Source organism: Gobio gobio, assembly GCF_949357685.1.
Source record: "Gobio gobio genome assembly, chromosome: 12".
Classification (NCBI taxonomy): Eukaryota; Metazoa; Chordata; class Actinopteri; order Cypriniformes; family Gobionidae; genus Gobio; species Gobio gobio.
In genome coordinates, this window is record NC_137105.1 from 6,094,387 (window position 1) to 6,112,859 (window position 18,473).

Sequence of the window (18,473 nt, forward strand, 5' to 3'; positions counted from 1 at the left end):
CCTGCTGCCGTCCGCCATTTAGGGGAGGAGCAGGGAGCGCGGGACTCGCTGCTGGCTCCCTCAGTAGGAAGAGCCACCGCCGGCCGCCAGGGGGCGAAGGAGGATCGACCCGTCCACCAAGCGTCCACCAAGAGCCTCTCGGCTGGCTGAGGACCGAGCAGCAGTGTGTCCGGGAACCAGACCAGATTTTTTTCTTTTTTCTTTTCTTTTCTCCTCTCTCCACTCTCTCGCTCCTCGTGTCGCTCCTCGTGCTTCCAGTTCCGTTCTCTCACCTCTCTGTCCTTACCCCGAGGTGCCGCGGCCGCCGTGATCGGCCCCCTGGGCATTGGGGGTATGTGGCGAGCAGCGAGGCTGAAGGACCGTGACGTGGTCATTAAGTCTGATGAGTGCCAGCTGCGTGCCGCATCGGCCTCGTGTCTCACGGAGGAGTGACGGGAGCATAAAGGAGGAGCGACGACGGAAGGACGAGAGAGGACCAGGCCTGGATTTTAAGTTGTGTTTTGTTTACGTTTTGTTATGTGTGTGCGCGGCAGTCGTCCGTGAGGGGCTGCTGCTTTTACTTTCCTTTTGTGTGTATTATTTTATTAAAGTCTGTTGAACGTTCGCTCCTTCTTCCCACACGAACAAACTATGTTACACTGAGAATAGAGCAAAACAAAACACCGGTCACAAATTAGAAGTCTAAAATTTGAATTTTTAAAGAGAAATATCTATTTGTTTGATCCGCGAAAGGAGTCTGCTCTCACCTGAGCTTACGCTACTCCTACATCCTACGTTATGCGTCGGGTCAGAGGTCACTCTTCCACTGGAACTAGGCTTGTGTACGGCCGTTAGTGGAAAGCCAGTGATTTTGGTTTATAAAGTTATATATTTTTCTAACAAAAAAACACATTGCTTCGCTTCAGTAGGCCTTTATTAACCCCTAGAGTCATTTGGATTGCGTTTTTTTTGGAGCTTCAAAATCTTGCTAACTTGCTATACAGTTGCTAAGGTGCTTTTCACACAACTCACATGGTTTCCGACAACAATTTTCCATGGACCAAGCGTTGGGTTCTGAGAGAGTTTCAGCTCTTTTGAAACAACACCTAGAACAGCGTCCACAGACAGCCACTGTCGAATCATATTCCCCTTGGGATCCTGCTCACATTAAAAACACACAAAAACAATGGAATTAAGGTTTCTTCCATCCATCCCTTAATACTCCAGATCTGTAATGTAGTGATGGGTGTATTCAAAACACTGCTTTGTGATGCTTCGAAACCTTTGCGAATGATTTGTTTCAGACCAGTGATTCTGAGCATGTATCGAACTGCTAACGTCATGTGATTTCAGTAAATGAGTGTTCGTTACGGTTTTGAAATGTTTAAAAATTGGTTCACCGCTAGGGGGCGATGATCTCTGTGAACCCATGAACCAGAGTCTACATGGTTTATTACCTGATCTCAGATCAATTTTATAATTTTGTAGACATTTAATGGTACATTTGTATAATGAAAAGGAAGAGTTGTAGTAAAAAAATAGCAAAAAATATTTAACAATTCTTCTGACTCACACACTTTTCAAAACCTTTTACTCTCTTCTTCGTCCTTCTCCCCCTTCTTCATCAACCCTAACAGCTGACGACTTTTGCACATTCTTCATAAAAAAAGCAACAGCCATCAGCGGCCAACTTTCCACACCACAAACTGACACACACATCTTAAAACAAACACACACATTCTCCCCTCCTTCTCCCCGCCCTCGAAGGCAGAAGATTCCAATCACCCTACGACCTGTCCCCGCTATCCCCTCTCATCTCCTTCAAGCCATTTCTTCTTCAGTTGTACCTGCACTCGCATCATCAACACCTCTCTTCATACTGGTACCTTTCCCACAGCATCCAAGCAGGTTTGGATAACCCCACTGCTTAAGAAACCCACTCAAAATCCAGCACATTTAGAAAACTGCAGACTGGTATCCCATCTTTCATTCATTGCTAAACACTTGAATGAGTTGTGTTAAACCAAGTCTCTACCTTACTTACACAGAACCATCTCCTGGACAACAACCAGTCTGGTTTCAAAAGCGGCCACTCAACTTAGCCTTGCTCTCGGTTATTGAAACTCTGAGACTGACAAGAGCAGCTTCCAAATCATCCGTACTTATCTTGCTGGATCTGTAAACCACCAGATCCTGTCAACCCTCAAGATGAAGGGCATTTAAGGGTCTGCACTCCAATGGTTCAAGTCTTACCTCTCAGATGGGGCCTTCGGCGTATTGTGGAGGGGTGAGGTGTCTAAATCGCAACATCTAGCTACAGGAGTGCCTCAGGGCTCAGTGCTGGGACCGTTTCTCTTCTCCATCTACATGTCATCACTAGGATCTGTCATGGTTTTTCCTATCACTGCTATGCTGATGACACACAACCTCTCATTCCAGCCAGATGATCTGATGGTAGCTGCTCACATCTCGGCAAGCATTTCCTGCTGGATGAAGGACCACCACCTTCAACTCAACCTTGCGAAGACAGACCTGCTTGTGGTCTCAACCAACCCAACACTTCTTCAGAACTTCTCCATTCCAACAGCATTAAGTAGACTGCTGACTCTCATAGGTTCGTCAACCATAACTCCATCCAGGAAACTTAGAGCTGTGAATGATGATCAGTTAAACTTCATAGACCACATTGCTAGAACTGCCCATTCCTGCAGATTTGCCTTATACAACATTAGGAAGATCATGCCCTTCCTATTGGATCATGCTACACAACGCTTTGTCCAAGCTCTTGTTCTGTCCAGACTGGACTATTGTAATGCTCTATTGGCAGGTCTTCCAGCATGCTCTGCCAAACCTCAGCAAGAGTGATCTTTAAAGAGCCAAAGAGAGCGCACGTCACACCTCTCTTCATAAACTTGCACTGGTTGCCCATTGCAGCTTGCATCAAATTCAAAATGTTTGCCTACAGAACAACCACCGGCTCTGCACCTCTGTACCTAAACTCACTTATGTGCCCTCTAAAAGCTTGCGTTCTGCAAGTGAGCAGGGCCTTGTGGTGACATCCCAAAGAGCCACAAAATCACTTTCAACTGACCTTTACCTTGACTGTTCGATTCTGGTGGAATGACCTGCCTAACTCAACCAAAGCCGCTGAGTCTCAAGCTATTTTTAAGAAACGGCTGAAGACGCATCTTTTCCATCAACACTTGACCTATTAATACTAACACTTACTATTCTATATATATATATATATACACATTTTTTTTTAAAACACCTACGTGTTCTGTGCTAGACTAACTGAGACTAGTCACTTACATATTGTTGTCATATTGTTGGTTTGATTGCTTCTATTGTTCTCCTCGTTTGTTAGTCTTTGGATAAACGTATTTGCTAAATGATTAAATGTAAATGTAATAGTCCCTTATTGGTCTGATTAACCAAGCACACTATAAAATGTAATAAAATAACATATAATAATGATAACATAATGGTATTAGATGATTTGTTAATTACATTTAATAAATTACACCTTCAATAAAACAACTTGTTTGTAAAAGGTTTTCGCTGCATTTACACTGATCTGAACAGCATGTGGCATCGTTTTGTGAAGCAATTGGTTCAATGTTTTCAAAGTTTCTAAAAGCTTTGTTTCTTTCTTCCATCACTGCTGTCATGATGACACTGCTGATGTATCTGTTCATATTCTGCTAGTGCTAAAACAACCATCACCAATCACTTGAGACACCCACCCTGATATAAATGTTGAGCTGGCCTTTGTGCGGTTTTCCTTCGAGTGTAACTGATACGACCCGAAATTTCACCGTCTGCCCTGGTTGGTAATTGTTCTTGTCAGTCTGGATAAAGATGGACATGCACTTGGGGCTGAAGAGCATCGCGGTGGAGTTTGAAAACACTTGGACAGCTCCAGCAAACCCCTTAACGTCCAGCTGATATGGATACCAGTAATGCAATTCATCATAAAAGACCTGAGAAGGGAAAATAATACACAGTAATCTCTTTATGTAGGTCACAGACAAACAGCCACTGATGCAACCTTCTGGTTTTCAATCAATCAATCAATTCATTTATTTTATTTAGAGATTGAATCATAGAAACTACAGTCCTGATACTCACAGGCGGAAGAGACAGGAGTCTGGTCGAGCCTTTAAAATCAAAGCAGAGCAGACATAAATACTTGTTTGAACAGGGTGGAGTCGTATATTATATAATATTATATTTACATTGTGTAGGTCATTCTAAAAAGGTGACTTTTCAGGTTTGACAATGCCATTGTCAATGGACATTTGGGTTAGGTTACTTTATTTATACCCGCAGGTAAATTTGTTTTGCGGTAAAATGATATGATAATGGCATCCATTCTTCACACAACATTTAAAAAACACATTTAAAAAAGGATACATGATATATCACAACAAAATAACAATAACATGATACATGTGCTCAAGACTCTACCACTCATGACGTAAGATATAATTATCTAAACCTATACATACAGCCTATATATACATCGATCAGGCATAACATTATGACCACTGACAGGTAAAGTGAAATAACACTGATTATCTCTTCATCACCTGTTAGTGGGTGGGATATATTAGGCAGCAAGTGAACATTTTGTCCTCAAAGTTGATGTGTTAGAAGCAGGAAAAATGGGCAAGCGTAAGGATTTGAGTGAGTTTGACAAGGGCCAAATTGTGATGGTTAGACGACTGGGTCAGAGCATCTCCAAAATTGCAGCTCTTGTGGGGTGTTCCCGGTCTGCAGTGGTCAGTGTCTATCAAAAGTGCTCAGAGGAAGGAACAGTGGAGAACTGGCCACAGGGTCATGGGCGGCCGAGGCTCATTGATGCACGTGGGGAGCGAAGGCTGGCCCGTGTGGTCCGATCAAACAGACGAGCTACTGGAGCTCAAACTGGAAAAAGGTGGCCTGGTCTGAATCACGTTTTCTTTTACATCACGTGGATGGCCGGGTGCGTGTGCGTCACTTACCTGCCCAACACATGGCACCAGGGTGCATTATGGGAAAAAGGCAAGCTGACAGAGGCAGTGTGATGCTTTGGGCAATGTTCTGCAGGGAAACCTCGGGTCCTGCCATCCATGTGGATGTAAGCACTCATCTGCGACATAATAAAAGCTCCGCAATAACAAGGCGTCATCAAGCTACGCTTTTGTTTCGAATAAGCGACCTCTAGCGGCGAAAAATTACATATTGTAGCTTTAAAGTAGCTTCACTCATGCGAGTGTTCCTCCTAAAATCAATGAGAATCTTTAGTTTTTGATATAATAAAATGGAGGTAAGATTCCTCACACCAGTATACAAAATTTTCAATAACAGGGCCGTGGCTGATCTCATTCTCCTCATTATCTTCATATTTTATGATGGTTCTATTGTCATAACTGATCTGACACATATTTGTGTAAAGAAAAAACAATAAAGGTGAGCGCGCACACATCCTTAAGCGACCCTAGAAGAGCTTTTCCGGTCAGACAAAATACCATTGACCCTCACTCTCTGTCCTATTGGTTAAAAAGTCAAGAATCCAACCCACCTGATTATTACTTAACTCAAAGTGTTCTAAGAGGCTTCTGGTTAAAATGCGGGGTTGGATTGTATTAAAAGTTGAAGAAAAGTCTATAAATAAAAGTCTGGCATGTGTGCCATTTCCATCCAAATGTCTAAAAAGCAAATTAAGCAATAGCTCGAACCTGACCGGGGACGGTTAATTTAACTGTTCAGAAATTAATCAGAGGCGGACAGTAGTGGAATATTTTTACTCTGCTTAAGTACATTTTTCAGTGTTTTTCTTTGAAAAACTTTTACTTCTCAACATTCGAAAGCATAACGTCATACTTTTTACTGCACTGCGTTCCATATTGGATATCATTTAATACTTTATATTACTGTATACTTTACTCAAGTAATTCAAACTTTTACTTAAGTACAAAAGTACTACATTTTTAATGTAATTAAGTATTAAAGGTAAAGAAAACAACAACTTTTATTTATGAAATGTAGTGCAGTAAAAAAGTATGACATTTTATAGTATGCTCTGGAATGAAGTGAAGTAAAAGTTTTCCACATAAAAACACTGATAAAGTATAAACTTGGAAAATTTACTTGAGTAGAAAGTAAAAATACTTCACTACTGTCTGCCTCTGAAATGAATACATCTGAATATATTTTGTTGTATAATTGTGCCTTCAGACATTGCATGGTGCTTTTTGGAGAAAAAAATTATTATTGATATATTTATATTTTTTCTTTTACCTGCTGGGACGGTGCTCTGTGTCTGGGCCACACTGGTGTTTCCATGGGTGAGTTCAGCTGTAACTTTGATGGAATAATTTGACAGAACGGTGACTGATATTGCGGTGGGAACACCACAGCGCAGAACTTCAGAGACGGATATGAGATAGGAGGGATTCTGTGCTGGGCTGAAACGAAAAAATGTCTTGTTGTTTTCATGGGATTATGACAGAGATATATAATATATCTGTAATTATATTCCATATTATATATTTCTCTCAATAATTCAATTTTTTTTTTGTAAATATAGGCATGAAAAATGATTTTTTTTTACTTATAACATTAGAAACATTAAACTCTAAACTATGCTTTTCTAACTTCCATACCGTTCAAAAGAAATGAAAAAAAAGAAAAAAGAAATGAATACTTTTATTCGGCAAGGATGCATTAAATTGATCGAGAGTAAAGACATTTATAATGCTACAAAAGATTTCCGTTTTTAAAAAATGCTGTTCTTTTGAACTTTCTATTCATCAAAGAATCGTGAAAAATGGTTTCCACAAACATTTGAAGCAGTTTTCAACATTGATAATAATCAGAAATGTTTCTGGTTTCATTTTAAAATGTATTCAAATAGAAAACTGTTATTTGAAATTGTAATAATAATTCACAATATGACTATTTTTTAAACTTATGAACGGCATGTGTGTATTAAATAACGAAACATGAAAAAAATCTAGAAACTTGTCAAGAGACAAAAGATGCATATTTAGAATATTGAGCATAATAAACATATTTATTTTGCTATCAGGATTTTCAGTTTGTTTCAGGATGTTATTCAAAAACCCTGAAAACATCAAAAGTTCTCTTCTGTGATCATTAAGTAATAAATGATTTAACCATTTTAATCACTTTTTAAATAACTAGTACAAACATGTTACTATAATAGAATTAAAGAAGTAACAAACCTGGGTGTGATTAGAGCTTCACTGCGGAATAGTAAACATGCCAGGACACCAAAGACTTGAAGCCACTCCATTTGCAGGTGTGACACTCCAGTGAACGCACTTTCTGAACTACGACCGCTCTCTTTTAAAGAGCGATCCAACACCTGATCCTTCATCACTCCACCTACACACCTGAGGGAATAACAGCCCATTCACTGGACAGTGACCCATATACACCCATATACAAAGACTTGCTTAACGTGTTTGAGAACACTGCAAATGTTGTAATTTTACCAGTAAGAGATTAAAAAAATTATTAGGTTAACAGTAAGTTCCTGTACTGCGGAGAAAATCTGTAATAGATCTAACCTTACATTTTGTGTCAGTTTACAGTCAAATTTTTGGAACTCAATTATTTGAGTGTTGTGTGTTAGCGTGATAGTGTTTTGTATTTGTGTGCATGACTCTGCACCTTCTGTATATTAGTATGTATCAGCTATGTACAAAAACTACTTGATTAATGAACGTTGATTCATCATGTGGTTTTATTCTTATACCACCAATGTTATTATGGTGAATGTTAGCATCTGTAAAACTGCATTCTACCATCTTAAAGGGTTAGTTCACCCAAAAATGAAAATTCTGTCATTAATTACTCACCCTCATGTCGCTGGACACCCGTAAGACCTCCGTTCATCTTCGGAACACAAATGAAGATATTTTAGTGTAAAGCTGATGGCTGAGAAAGGCTTCAGACAGGCCTCCAATGGCATTCAGTACATTCACAATTCCAAGATCCATAAAAGGCACTTAAAACGTCGTTACAAAGTCCATCTCACCACAGTGACTCTACAATAATTTTACGATGCGACGACAATAGTTTTTGTGCGCAAAAAAAATCAAAATACCACCTTTATCCAACTTGTTCTTGTCTTCCGTGTGTGCCTCCACGACGCATGCGCGAGAATATGACGTAGCGCCGGTGTTCGGTTATCCATGAAATACACACTTAAGCCCCATTTTGAGAACTACGCCGAGACCTAAAGCACGATCAATTTAGAATTCAACAGCTTAGACACGCGCGTCTTCCTCTGCTTGTAAACAAATCGTTTCTGGGTCATGTGTCCGAACGCCGGATCTACGTCATATTCTCGCGCATGCGTCGTGGAGGCACACACGGAAGACAAGAACAAGTTGGATAAAGGTGGTATTTTGATTTTTTTTTGCGCACAAGAACTATTGTTGTCGCATCGTAAAATTATTGTAGAGCCACTGTGGTGAGATGGACTTTGTAACGACGTTTTAAGTGCCTTTTATGGATCTTGGAAGTGTGAATGTACTGAATGCCAATGGAGGCCTGTCTGAAGCCTTTCTCAGCCATCAGCTTTCAACAAAAATATCTTCATTTGTGTTCCGAATATGAACGGAGGTCTTACGGGTGTCGAACGACATGAGGGTGAGTAATTAATGACAGAATTTTCATTTTTGGGTGAACTAACCCTTTAAATATATCTAAATTACGGCACATGCTCTCAATGCAAAATGCTGAACAATTAGTTAATGCGTTCATGACCTCAAGGCTAGATTATTGTAATGCTCTACTGGGTGGTTGCCCTGCTCGCTTAATAAACAAACTCCAGCTGGTCCAAAATGCAGCAGCTGGATTTCTTACTAGAACCAGGAAGTATGACCATATTAGCCCGGTTCTGTCAACACTGCACTGGCTCCCTATTAAACATTGCATACATTTTAAAATCTTGCTTATTACTTACAAAGAACTAAATGGTTTAGCTCCCCAGTACTTGAGCGAGTTCTTAACACATTATACTCCATCACGTCTACTGCGGTCTCAAAATTCTGGCCAGTTGATAATACCGAGACGGGGGATAAGCTAAGTTCGATAGCTTAGCCAATATCCTCCTCTCACCCACCTGCTCCACTGAGTCCAGAGGACAGTCCATAATAGAACTGGCCCTCCTAATCATTTTGTCAAGCCTTATCCTTCTCTGTGATTCCCCCACTCCAGCAAACCACAGTATAACAAATTACTGATGCAACTATCATATCATAAACAGTTTTCAGTAATGTCCTACACACCCCAAAGGACCTCAGTCTCCTCAATGGAGGCAACTTTGGCCCTTCCTATACAGAGCACTCACATTGTCTGACCAGTCCAATTTATTGTTTATATGAACACCCAAATACACGTTCACCCTCTCAATGTCCAACCCTTGAATGGTATATGAGGCCTTCCTAACGGAAGTCAATCACCAATTCTTTTTGTCTTGGTAACATTGATGTTAAGGTGATTAAATTCACACCAATCAACAAAGTCCTTGATTACTTCCTTATACTCCAGTCCAGGGCATTCCCCTCCGATACTCGTCCAACAATAGCTGTGTCATCGGAGAACTTCTGGATATGACAACTGCTAGTGTTATAATGGAAGTCTGCCAGGGTAAACAGGAAAGGAGAGAGCTGTCCCCTGTGGAGCCCCTATTCTGCAGAACACCTTTTCAGACACACATGAAGCCTCACGTACTGTGTCTGTCTGTGAGTCAATAGTCCACGCAGTCAGCTGACGGTCAACCTCTGCCCCCTCCAACTTCCCTTTGAGCAGTGACGGTTGTTTTGTATTAAAGACACTGGACAAATCGATGAACATGACCCTCACAGTGTGTCTGGTCTCCTCGAGGTGCAAGAAGGATCTGTGCAGCAAGTCTGACAGCATCGTCCACCCCAATACCTGGTTTATATGTAAACTACATGGGGTTGTAGATGGTTCAATATTAGCCTCTCCGTGATTTTCATCAAGTGAGAAGTTCATTTTTTTGCAAATATTTTTACTGTATTATTTTTACAGAATTATTATGATTATTATTTGCAGTGAAGAACTAACAGAGCAAAGAGAACTCATTTAATGAATTTTAACAAATCTCAGATGTTGCAATTAAATGTGGAGATTAAATTCATGGTAAATAAAATATAATAAATAAATAAATAAATAAATAAATAAATAAATAAATAAATAAATAAATAAATAAATAAATAAATAAATAAATAAATAAATAAAAAATACATTAAAATAATAATAAAAAATCTAATAAAATCAAACAAATAAAATGAAATTATACATTTAATTAAAAATAAATGCATTAAAATAATAGAAAATCTAATAAAATAAAACCAATAAAATTAAAAAATCTAATATAAATATGACAAAAAAATTAAATAACACTAAAAAATAAAACAAATAAAATAATAATACAAAATCTAATAAGCCAAAATAAAATAAATAAAATAAAAATGAATAATTAAAAAATCTAATCAAATAAATACAGTCAAAATAATAATATTGTGAAATAAATACAGTAAAAATAAATACATTAAAATAATAATAGAGAATCTAATCTAATAAAATAAAACAAATAAATAAAATAACACAATTAAAATACATTTAAATACATTAAAATAATAATTAAAAATCAAACAAATAAAATAAAATAATAAATTAAATTAAATAGAAAATAAATGCATTAAAATAATAGAAAATCTAATCAAATAAAACCAATAAAATAAAAAATCTAATAAAAATATGACAATAAAATTAAATAACACTAAAAAATAATAAAATAATAATACAAAATCTTATAAGCCTAAATAAAATAAAAAATAATAAAATAAAAAAACGAATCAAATAAATACAGTCAAAATAGTGAAATAAATACATTACAAATAAATAAATTAAAATAATAATAGAGAATCTAATCTAATAAAATAAAACAAATAAAATAAAAATATGACAATAAAATGAAATAACACTAAAAAATAATAAAATAATAATACAAAATCTTATAAGCCTAAATAAAATAAAAAATAATAAAATAAAAAAACGAATCAAATAAATACAGTCAAAATAGTGAAATAAATACATTACAAATAAATAAATTAAAATAATAATAGAGAATCTAATCTAATAAAATAAAACAAATAAAATAATACAATTAAAATAAATGAAATAACATTAAAATAATAATTCATTTTTTTATAAAAACAAAATAAAAGCGTTGTAGTGAATAAAAACTGCATGTGTGTTTTCCATCATGCCGACAGATGTCGCTGTTTAAAAAGACAATGTAACGTCACACGCGTGACGTAGAGGTGAGAGGTCGGAGCGTCGTCCTGCACACACAGCAGAATGACAACATTACGAGCTTTCACGTGCGATGATCTGTTTAAATTCAACAATATGTGAGTATAATATATAATAACAAATTATATAACAGCGCTGTTAATTACCATTTCAAAAAAGTACTGCAGCGTTACCATCGTAAAGCGAAAGTAATACTTTGATACCATCATTTCAGTGCCATGGTATTACCAGCTTCATTTTACTATGGTAGCGCTACAGTTGTTCAATGTTTATTAAGATCATATTCAACATGATGATGATGATAATGATGATGATGATGCAGCAGCACAGTCTACTAACAGAAAGTATGTATATTTTAAACGTATCAGCGTATTTACAAGGAACATGTTCAAAAAACATGGTATTTGCTGTTATTAGATTGTGCTGCTTCTATTATATTGATTGTGTACATTTTGTATAACATCTAGTTTGACTGATTATTATAATTTAATATTGATTAATATTGTATTTACCCGCTTATTTCTATGTTATATCTGATTTAGGTGTGTCTACATTCTATGATATTGTGATATTTACATGAATTTGTGTATTTGCATCACACAGTAATCTGGACCCCTTGACAGAAACTGTATCCTTTCAAACAATGTCGAGCTGATTATCTCAAAATAACCAGATATTGTGTGAATAGTCAGTCTTTTTCTTAACTTCCATTCATTGTACAGTATGGAATTCCCTTCTATCTTCAATATTTGGCTCACTGGCCGGAGTATTTCATAGTGGCAGAGGCTCCAGGCGGGGAACTGATGGGCTACAGTGAGTCAAATGTGTTTTTAGTTGAACATTTTAGCTGAGAGTGCATTTAAAGGGTGAACATTCAGGCATTATTTACTCGCGTATCGTTCCAAACCTGCATGACTCTGTCTCTTCTGTGGAATATAAAACAGACATGCATTGGGTGAGGGACAGACAGAAATTTTGCCAAGTCAAGATTTTACTTCACTTTTAACAAAAGCAATCAATTTTTCTTGTTCCTGAGAAAAACAAAATATTGAACAAGATTAGTTACATGTATTATGTTAATTAGAGGGATTGATGAGGTCATCTGAAAAAGAAAGTTGTTTCAAAGGTGGGGAAAATTAATTAATTGCTTGCCCTCATGTCGTTCCAAACCTGTAAGACTTTTGTTCATCTTTGAAGCACAAATGAAGATCTTTTTGATTAAATCTGAGAGATTTCTGTCCCTCCCTCCAGCTACGCAACTACCACTGACGCTTCAAAAAGTTCATAAAGAGATCGTAAAACTAATCCATATGAATTTCTGAAAAGACTCAGTTTCTTTATATGGTGGACACATTTAATTTAGGCTTTTATTCACATATAAACAATCATCAACTCACATCAGTTGTGGTAAATGGAAGCTCAAGCATGTTCACTTGACGTGTGAGAAGAACCAATGAGGTTCATTCTCGCATTACGCAGCACGTTTGAGCTTCAGTAAGAACCATAGACTGTAAAAAAAAAATGGACATAGTGTCCGTCACCCATAGGATTCTGAAGAGTGGTTTTGAAGCGTAAAGTAGGGACGAGCTGGCCGTTGCCATCTTCCCGGATCACTCCCGGAAAATAGAAAATGGGCAAAGAGGCGGGACGTGGGCGGAGCTGAGGTGATGACTAACAGACATCAGATAAATGGCTATCCACCTGTCACTCGAAGTGGCCACGCCCTTAATTATGCAGAACTTTAAGGCTTTATATAATGTAAACGAATGAGTTATAATAAAATTCACCCCCCTCACAGTTGTCATGAAGGGCAAAATTAGCCGTATAGACCAAAACCACAATTTGTACCAGACTGTAAACATGTGTTCTTCTGCTGTAAAGTTGGCCATTTTAACATTGGGCTCAATGAGATTCTGCTCCTTCTGGAGTCTGTCTCTAGTGGCCAGTCGATGAATTGCAGTTTAAGTCACTTCCGTATTGGCTTCAAGAGAAACTGCGGGAGGTTGCCGCTTGGTAGGAACCAATGAGGTTCATCCCAGTTTGGAACCACATGAGGTTAACAGTCAGACTGGAGTGTGTATATATAACCTGTGTGTCAATGGTCATCCTGTAGTCATGGGAAAGGCAGAAGGGTCAGTGGCCAGGGAAGAGTGGCACGGGCACGTCACGGCTCTTTCTGTGGCCCCAGAGTTCAGACGACTGGGTCTGGCTGCTAAACTCATGGAGATGTTAGAGGAGATCTCAGAAAGGTAGAACACACTTTACAAAAGCATCTGTAATGCATGTTAAAAAAATAAAATTGTGTTGTTTATTAGCTGTAACATTACAGTAAATATTGGTGTTACTGACAGTATATCTGTCCTGATTCTAAACATTGAGTTATTTTGTGTTTCTCTTCTATTTAGGAAGGGCGGATTCTTTGTGGATCTGTTTGTGCGGGTTTCCAACCAAGTTGCTGTGAATATGTACAAACAGCTCGGCTACAGCGTGTACAGAACGGTTATAGAGTATTACTCTGCCAGTAACGGTGAACCTGACGAAGATGCTTATGGTGAGCTATTCGCCTGTTTGCTTATTGTTTTAAAGTTTGGGGTCAGTCTTTTTTTCTTTAGAAATTAACTTTTATTCAGCAAGGAAACATTCAATTGATAAAGACATTTACATTTATGTTACAAAACCTTCTTTCTATTCATCAAATCATTCTGAAATGCATCATGTTTCAACATAAAGCAGTGGATTAAGCAGCAACTGTTTCAGCATTGATAAAAATAATAATTCATCATATTAGAATGATTTCTGAAGGATCATGTGACATTGAAGACTGGAGTAATGATGCTGAAAATTCAACTTTGATCACAGGAATAAATTACATTTTAAAATATATTCAAACACTTATTTTAAGTTATATTAAAAATATATATATTTAACACAGCCTTGGTGAGCAGAAGAGGCTTCTTTCATAAACAATAAAGAATCTTATCGACCCTAAACTTCTGAGTGGTTATTATTGGCATTTCTAAGGCAAGCATCACTGTTATTACTGGCTATATTTATGGTTAGGGATTTTAATAAACCCCCAACCTTAAATATTGAACTCAAAGACTTAACTCATCTTGTTAACTTTACTAAGCAATCAGACTTACAATTTTCACCTGGCAAACAGTAAAAAGGCAGAAAAAAACAACTTAAATTGCATCATTATCAGTGTACTAAAGCCCAGAGAATCACAGCATCATTTTTATGTAAAATAGTGATTTGAGTGAACTGTTCATTTTTTTTTTTTTTTGACAGATATGAGGAAAGCTTTATCCAGAGACACGGAGAAGAAATCCATAATTCCGCTTCCGCATCCTGTCCGACCAGAAGATATTGAATAACACTAATATGTGACTCTCTAAAATGACCAAAATCCATCTGGGAAAACAGACATTTGCAGATTTTAAATGTCAGAGAGTCACTGCTTTGAACAGATTTTTTCAATTATTGTTTTCTATTGAGTTAATAAAGCTGAAATTAAAGGACATTGGAACTGTAGTTACATGAAATAAAAATGTGAAAGCTTGGCTGATTTGTCTTTTTAAACAAAATATACAGCTTTTGTTTAGGTTCTACCGGAAACGGTAACAGTCAGAGTCATATACTATTTTGCCTATGATTTCCTCTATTTATTGTCATTAAAAATTTCGGTATCACTTTATTTTACAATCCTGCTTATTATAGTAATAACCCTAAACCTAACCTTAACCCCTGTAGTTACCTTATATTACCCAGTACTTTCTTAGGTATGTACACTGCAAGTACACATACGGTAATATAAAGTGCAACCAAAATGTCTCTAATTTTCCCTTTAACTGTAAAGACAGTCAAAATCAAACAAGGGATGGCTGTATGGACACCAAAAAAAATGATGTCCATGCACAGCTTCAGTAAATTACTTCAATAAACAGAATGTTCTGCCCCTGCATTCTTGTATTAGTTATTAAAGTGTAAATCCACAGCACAATACTTTGCACACCATCATGGATAACATGATAATCGCTAGCCTGACGTCATCATACTCGGCTTCTAGTCAGAATATGAGTCTGATACTGCTCCATTAGGCCAAGTATAATAGGTCTCTGCAGGACAGTAATAGGAGTTACTAGATCAGTGGGCGAGGACATCAGGGTTCCCACTCTTTCATGAACACCAGATTCAAGGACTTTTTAAAGCACCTTTTGTTTTAAATCAAGCACAATAAATACGATAAAGGTGAGTGTGTTACTGCCAATATATCAAATACCTACTGTACCTGTGTCTACCATTAATGCAGTAACGCTAAGGCATATACTGACAACCACAATACAAATTTACAATGAGGAAAAATTTACAATTTTACAAAATCCAATGAGGAAAGAGGCTGGTGTACAAGAGCGAGTGAGTTTTAACGAGAGATGCCGTTTGCAGCTCTTATTCCTGCTTTCAACATTTATTTCACACTAGTTTTAGTTTTCTTTTTTTAGAAATCATTACTTAATTAAAACATCAAAATATAGAGATAATATTGTATACATGAATTTTCCAATTAAATGAAAAGATATTGCCAAGTTAATTGCTAGGCATTAAAATATGCAAAATGATTTATTAAATCACCTGCATGTACCTTTTTAAAAATCAATTTGAAGGCATTTAAGACCTGCACATGTATTAAACATATATAATCGCTGTCATTATAAAGGCCCATTTCAAATGTTTACATGCTTCTTTTTATTTTTTGAGAGGTGATGAAATATTGCTCTTGTAAATACTTGCCAGCATTTCAGTAATGAAAGTCTAGATCTTTAAAATCGTACCGTACGGTGGCCTGCAGAGGTCAAAAAGGATATAAACAGTGCATTTTGAAATGACCTCATCTTGAAAACTCAGAGATGTGGATTCGGACGGCAATTAAATTACCACACGTCCTTGGTGTTTGTCTAAAAACAGGAGGTAATTCGGCCGGGGATTTTTACGCGGGTGGTGGGAGAAAAACACTGACATTCTGGACTCGGGCGGCAATACAATCACTGACTAGCCCCTGTCAATGATGAAAATACCTTATGACCCCACGAGAAACAATTACCATCCGAACAGGGCTTTTGACAGTAGATGGCGCTTATGGAACAGCAGAAATATATTGAAATAGCTTCCTCCCATAACGCTGTTTTGTTCTGGCTTTGGCTGCGCATGAAGGCCAATTTTTGTAATAGCACCATGCTACTCTAACAAAATGCAGTTCATGCTTAATACAAGCACTTTCAAGGACCTATGTCTGTTTTCAAGTACTTTCCAGGCCTTGAATCCATGTGTCTGAAATTCAAGAACTTTCAAGTACTTTCCAAGAAGTGTGGGAACCCTGGGACACACACATAGGGGCGGTTTCCACTGCGTTACCTGATTTGCCCTCATCACAGTGTGGGTAGGGTTTAGGGGTGGGGTCGGGTGAAGGGGATCATTTTCATTGCATGATTTATAAACACCCATCAGTTTGACAACACCCACAAATTTAGAAACACCCATTTTGTTCCGCGGAGAACCCATTGGGCTGTGATTAGAGGGGCGTGTTTCAACCGAACCAGGAAAGAAAATGGCTCTGCACTCATTGGATAGACCTACAACCAATCAGAGCTACGGAGTATGTGACGTGTTGAGCTACGCATAGTTGTCAACAGAACTCGACTGCACGCACGATGGAAGAAGTAGAAGAAGAAGATGAGTGCAAATGATCTTTGCTGGTGTTGTAAAAAGAATTTAAGGATACACAGAGTACTTACCAACACGATCATCATTTTTGAGAGAAATAGTAAAGGCGAATGCATATACGAACAAGTTGATGGATGTATGATGAATTCAACCCAAACGCTCTTTGGTGACGTGGATGATTAAGCTACTGTTGATCATCTGTCCATCATCGTATAAAGCCCGCCTTGACAATTTGATTGGTCCGAACAGCTCTGGTTCAAGAATATTTGCTCCACAACGGATCAAGTCCAGACCGAACTTCCCGACCTCAAATGTTGTGGACGGGGCTAAGTTCGGCTGGCATCCATGCTAGATAATTGCATGAACATTTGTGATATGATTCCCTCTGATTATTCAACTCTGTTGTAAGCGATTCTTGTGATTTGCAAAATCAGCTCAAGGATGCCATTTCAAAGTCACGAAGAAAAGGAAGTAGCGACGGATCTTCCGTATTGTGACTGTCTGTTTACACCGAAAGATCAATTTATGACCATAGACGGTAAAAGATATGGACACAGCGACCCCGTAGACTTCAACGGAGAAAACTGAAGTCAGTTTAGAAGCACTCAGTTCCTGATGGCTGAGCTACTGCGCAGCCCCAGACTGAGCTTGACGACGTAGATGTGACGTAAGCAACCTGTCTGACAGTTGTAGGTCTTCTAGTAGTTGTGCAAAGTGAAATCTGAATCACCGAATCTTGTAGAGACGGAGAGCGTGAGCAGGAGCAACTTTTGGTAAGTATTCTGATTAATTATTTTGTCATTTTGCATTAGTGTTGTCAAAAATAATGATATTTCGATATGTATCGAAATACCAGCCGCGCTCTCCTCTCCGACCGACAGCGAGTTGACACGCACCCACCTCCTCTCATTCAGTCCGGTTAACCCTCTAAACACGGCGAACACGTGTTCTGCTGTATTTTTCCTTATGACTGCGTGTTAGTGTTGGCGTGACGGGTCTGAATTTCGTGCAGGATTGCACATAGCGTTAATTCTACTCATTCCCGCAGATTTCGCACTCGCATCTGAAGCGCGCAAACGCATACCGTAATAAAGCCGCCCCTGACATACAAGGGCAAAAATTAGCTCCTTTTTCCAGCTTATTAATGGTCAAATACACTCAAAAAATGTCTCAATGTCCATCTTGGTGAGTATTAACGTAAACACAGTCGTAAACAGTTCAGGAAGAATGTGTAACAGGAGTGTTTGGGATCCATGCGTGCGTCGGGACAGCAGTTATTTATTATTCAAACTACAAAAAGACAAACGATCACTTACTGCTCTTGACTCATTAACTTGTGAAACTCTAATGAATTCATCTGCATTTCATTTTTTATAATGAAGATTATCCAATGTTATTTTAAATTTGAT

At 37.8% G+C, this 18,473-nt stretch overlaps 2 protein-coding genes across 2 annotated transcripts in view; one reads left to right on the forward strand and one right to left on the reverse strand.

The window, feature by feature from the left end:
* cd109 (CD109 molecule) overlaps positions 1-7,376 on the reverse strand; it is a 40,017-nt gene extending 32,641 nt beyond the window's left edge. Inside the window, exons 1-5 of the mRNA XM_079830354.1 lie at positions 7,212-7,376; positions 6,265-6,431; positions 4,111-4,139; positions 3,726-3,962; positions 1,012-1,137 (exon numbers count right to left, since the gene is read on the reverse strand). Coding sequence (XP_079686480.1) covers positions 1,012-1,137; positions 3,726-3,962; positions 4,111-4,139; positions 6,265-6,431; positions 7,212-7,366 — 714 coding nt within the window. The 5' untranslated portion in view covers positions 7,367-7,376. The remainder of the gene's footprint in view (positions 1-1,011; positions 1,138-3,725; positions 3,963-4,110; positions 4,140-6,264; positions 6,432-7,211) is intronic.
* Positions 7,377-11,331: 3,955 nt separating this feature from the next.
* Positions 11,332-14,906, forward strand: naa20 (N-alpha-acetyltransferase 20, NatB catalytic subunit). Its single transcript, XM_079831018.1, has 6 exons — positions 11,332-11,441; positions 11,947-11,971; positions 12,066-12,156; positions 13,457-13,592; positions 13,749-13,894; positions 14,635-14,906. Exons 1-6 carry the CDS (start codon positions 11,389-11,391, stop codon positions 14,718-14,720), a joined length of 537 nt encoding a protein of 178 aa, XP_079687144.1. The 5' UTR covers positions 11,332-11,388; the 3' UTR covers positions 14,721-14,906.
* The last annotated feature ends 3,567 nt before the right edge of the window (positions 14,907-18,473 follow it).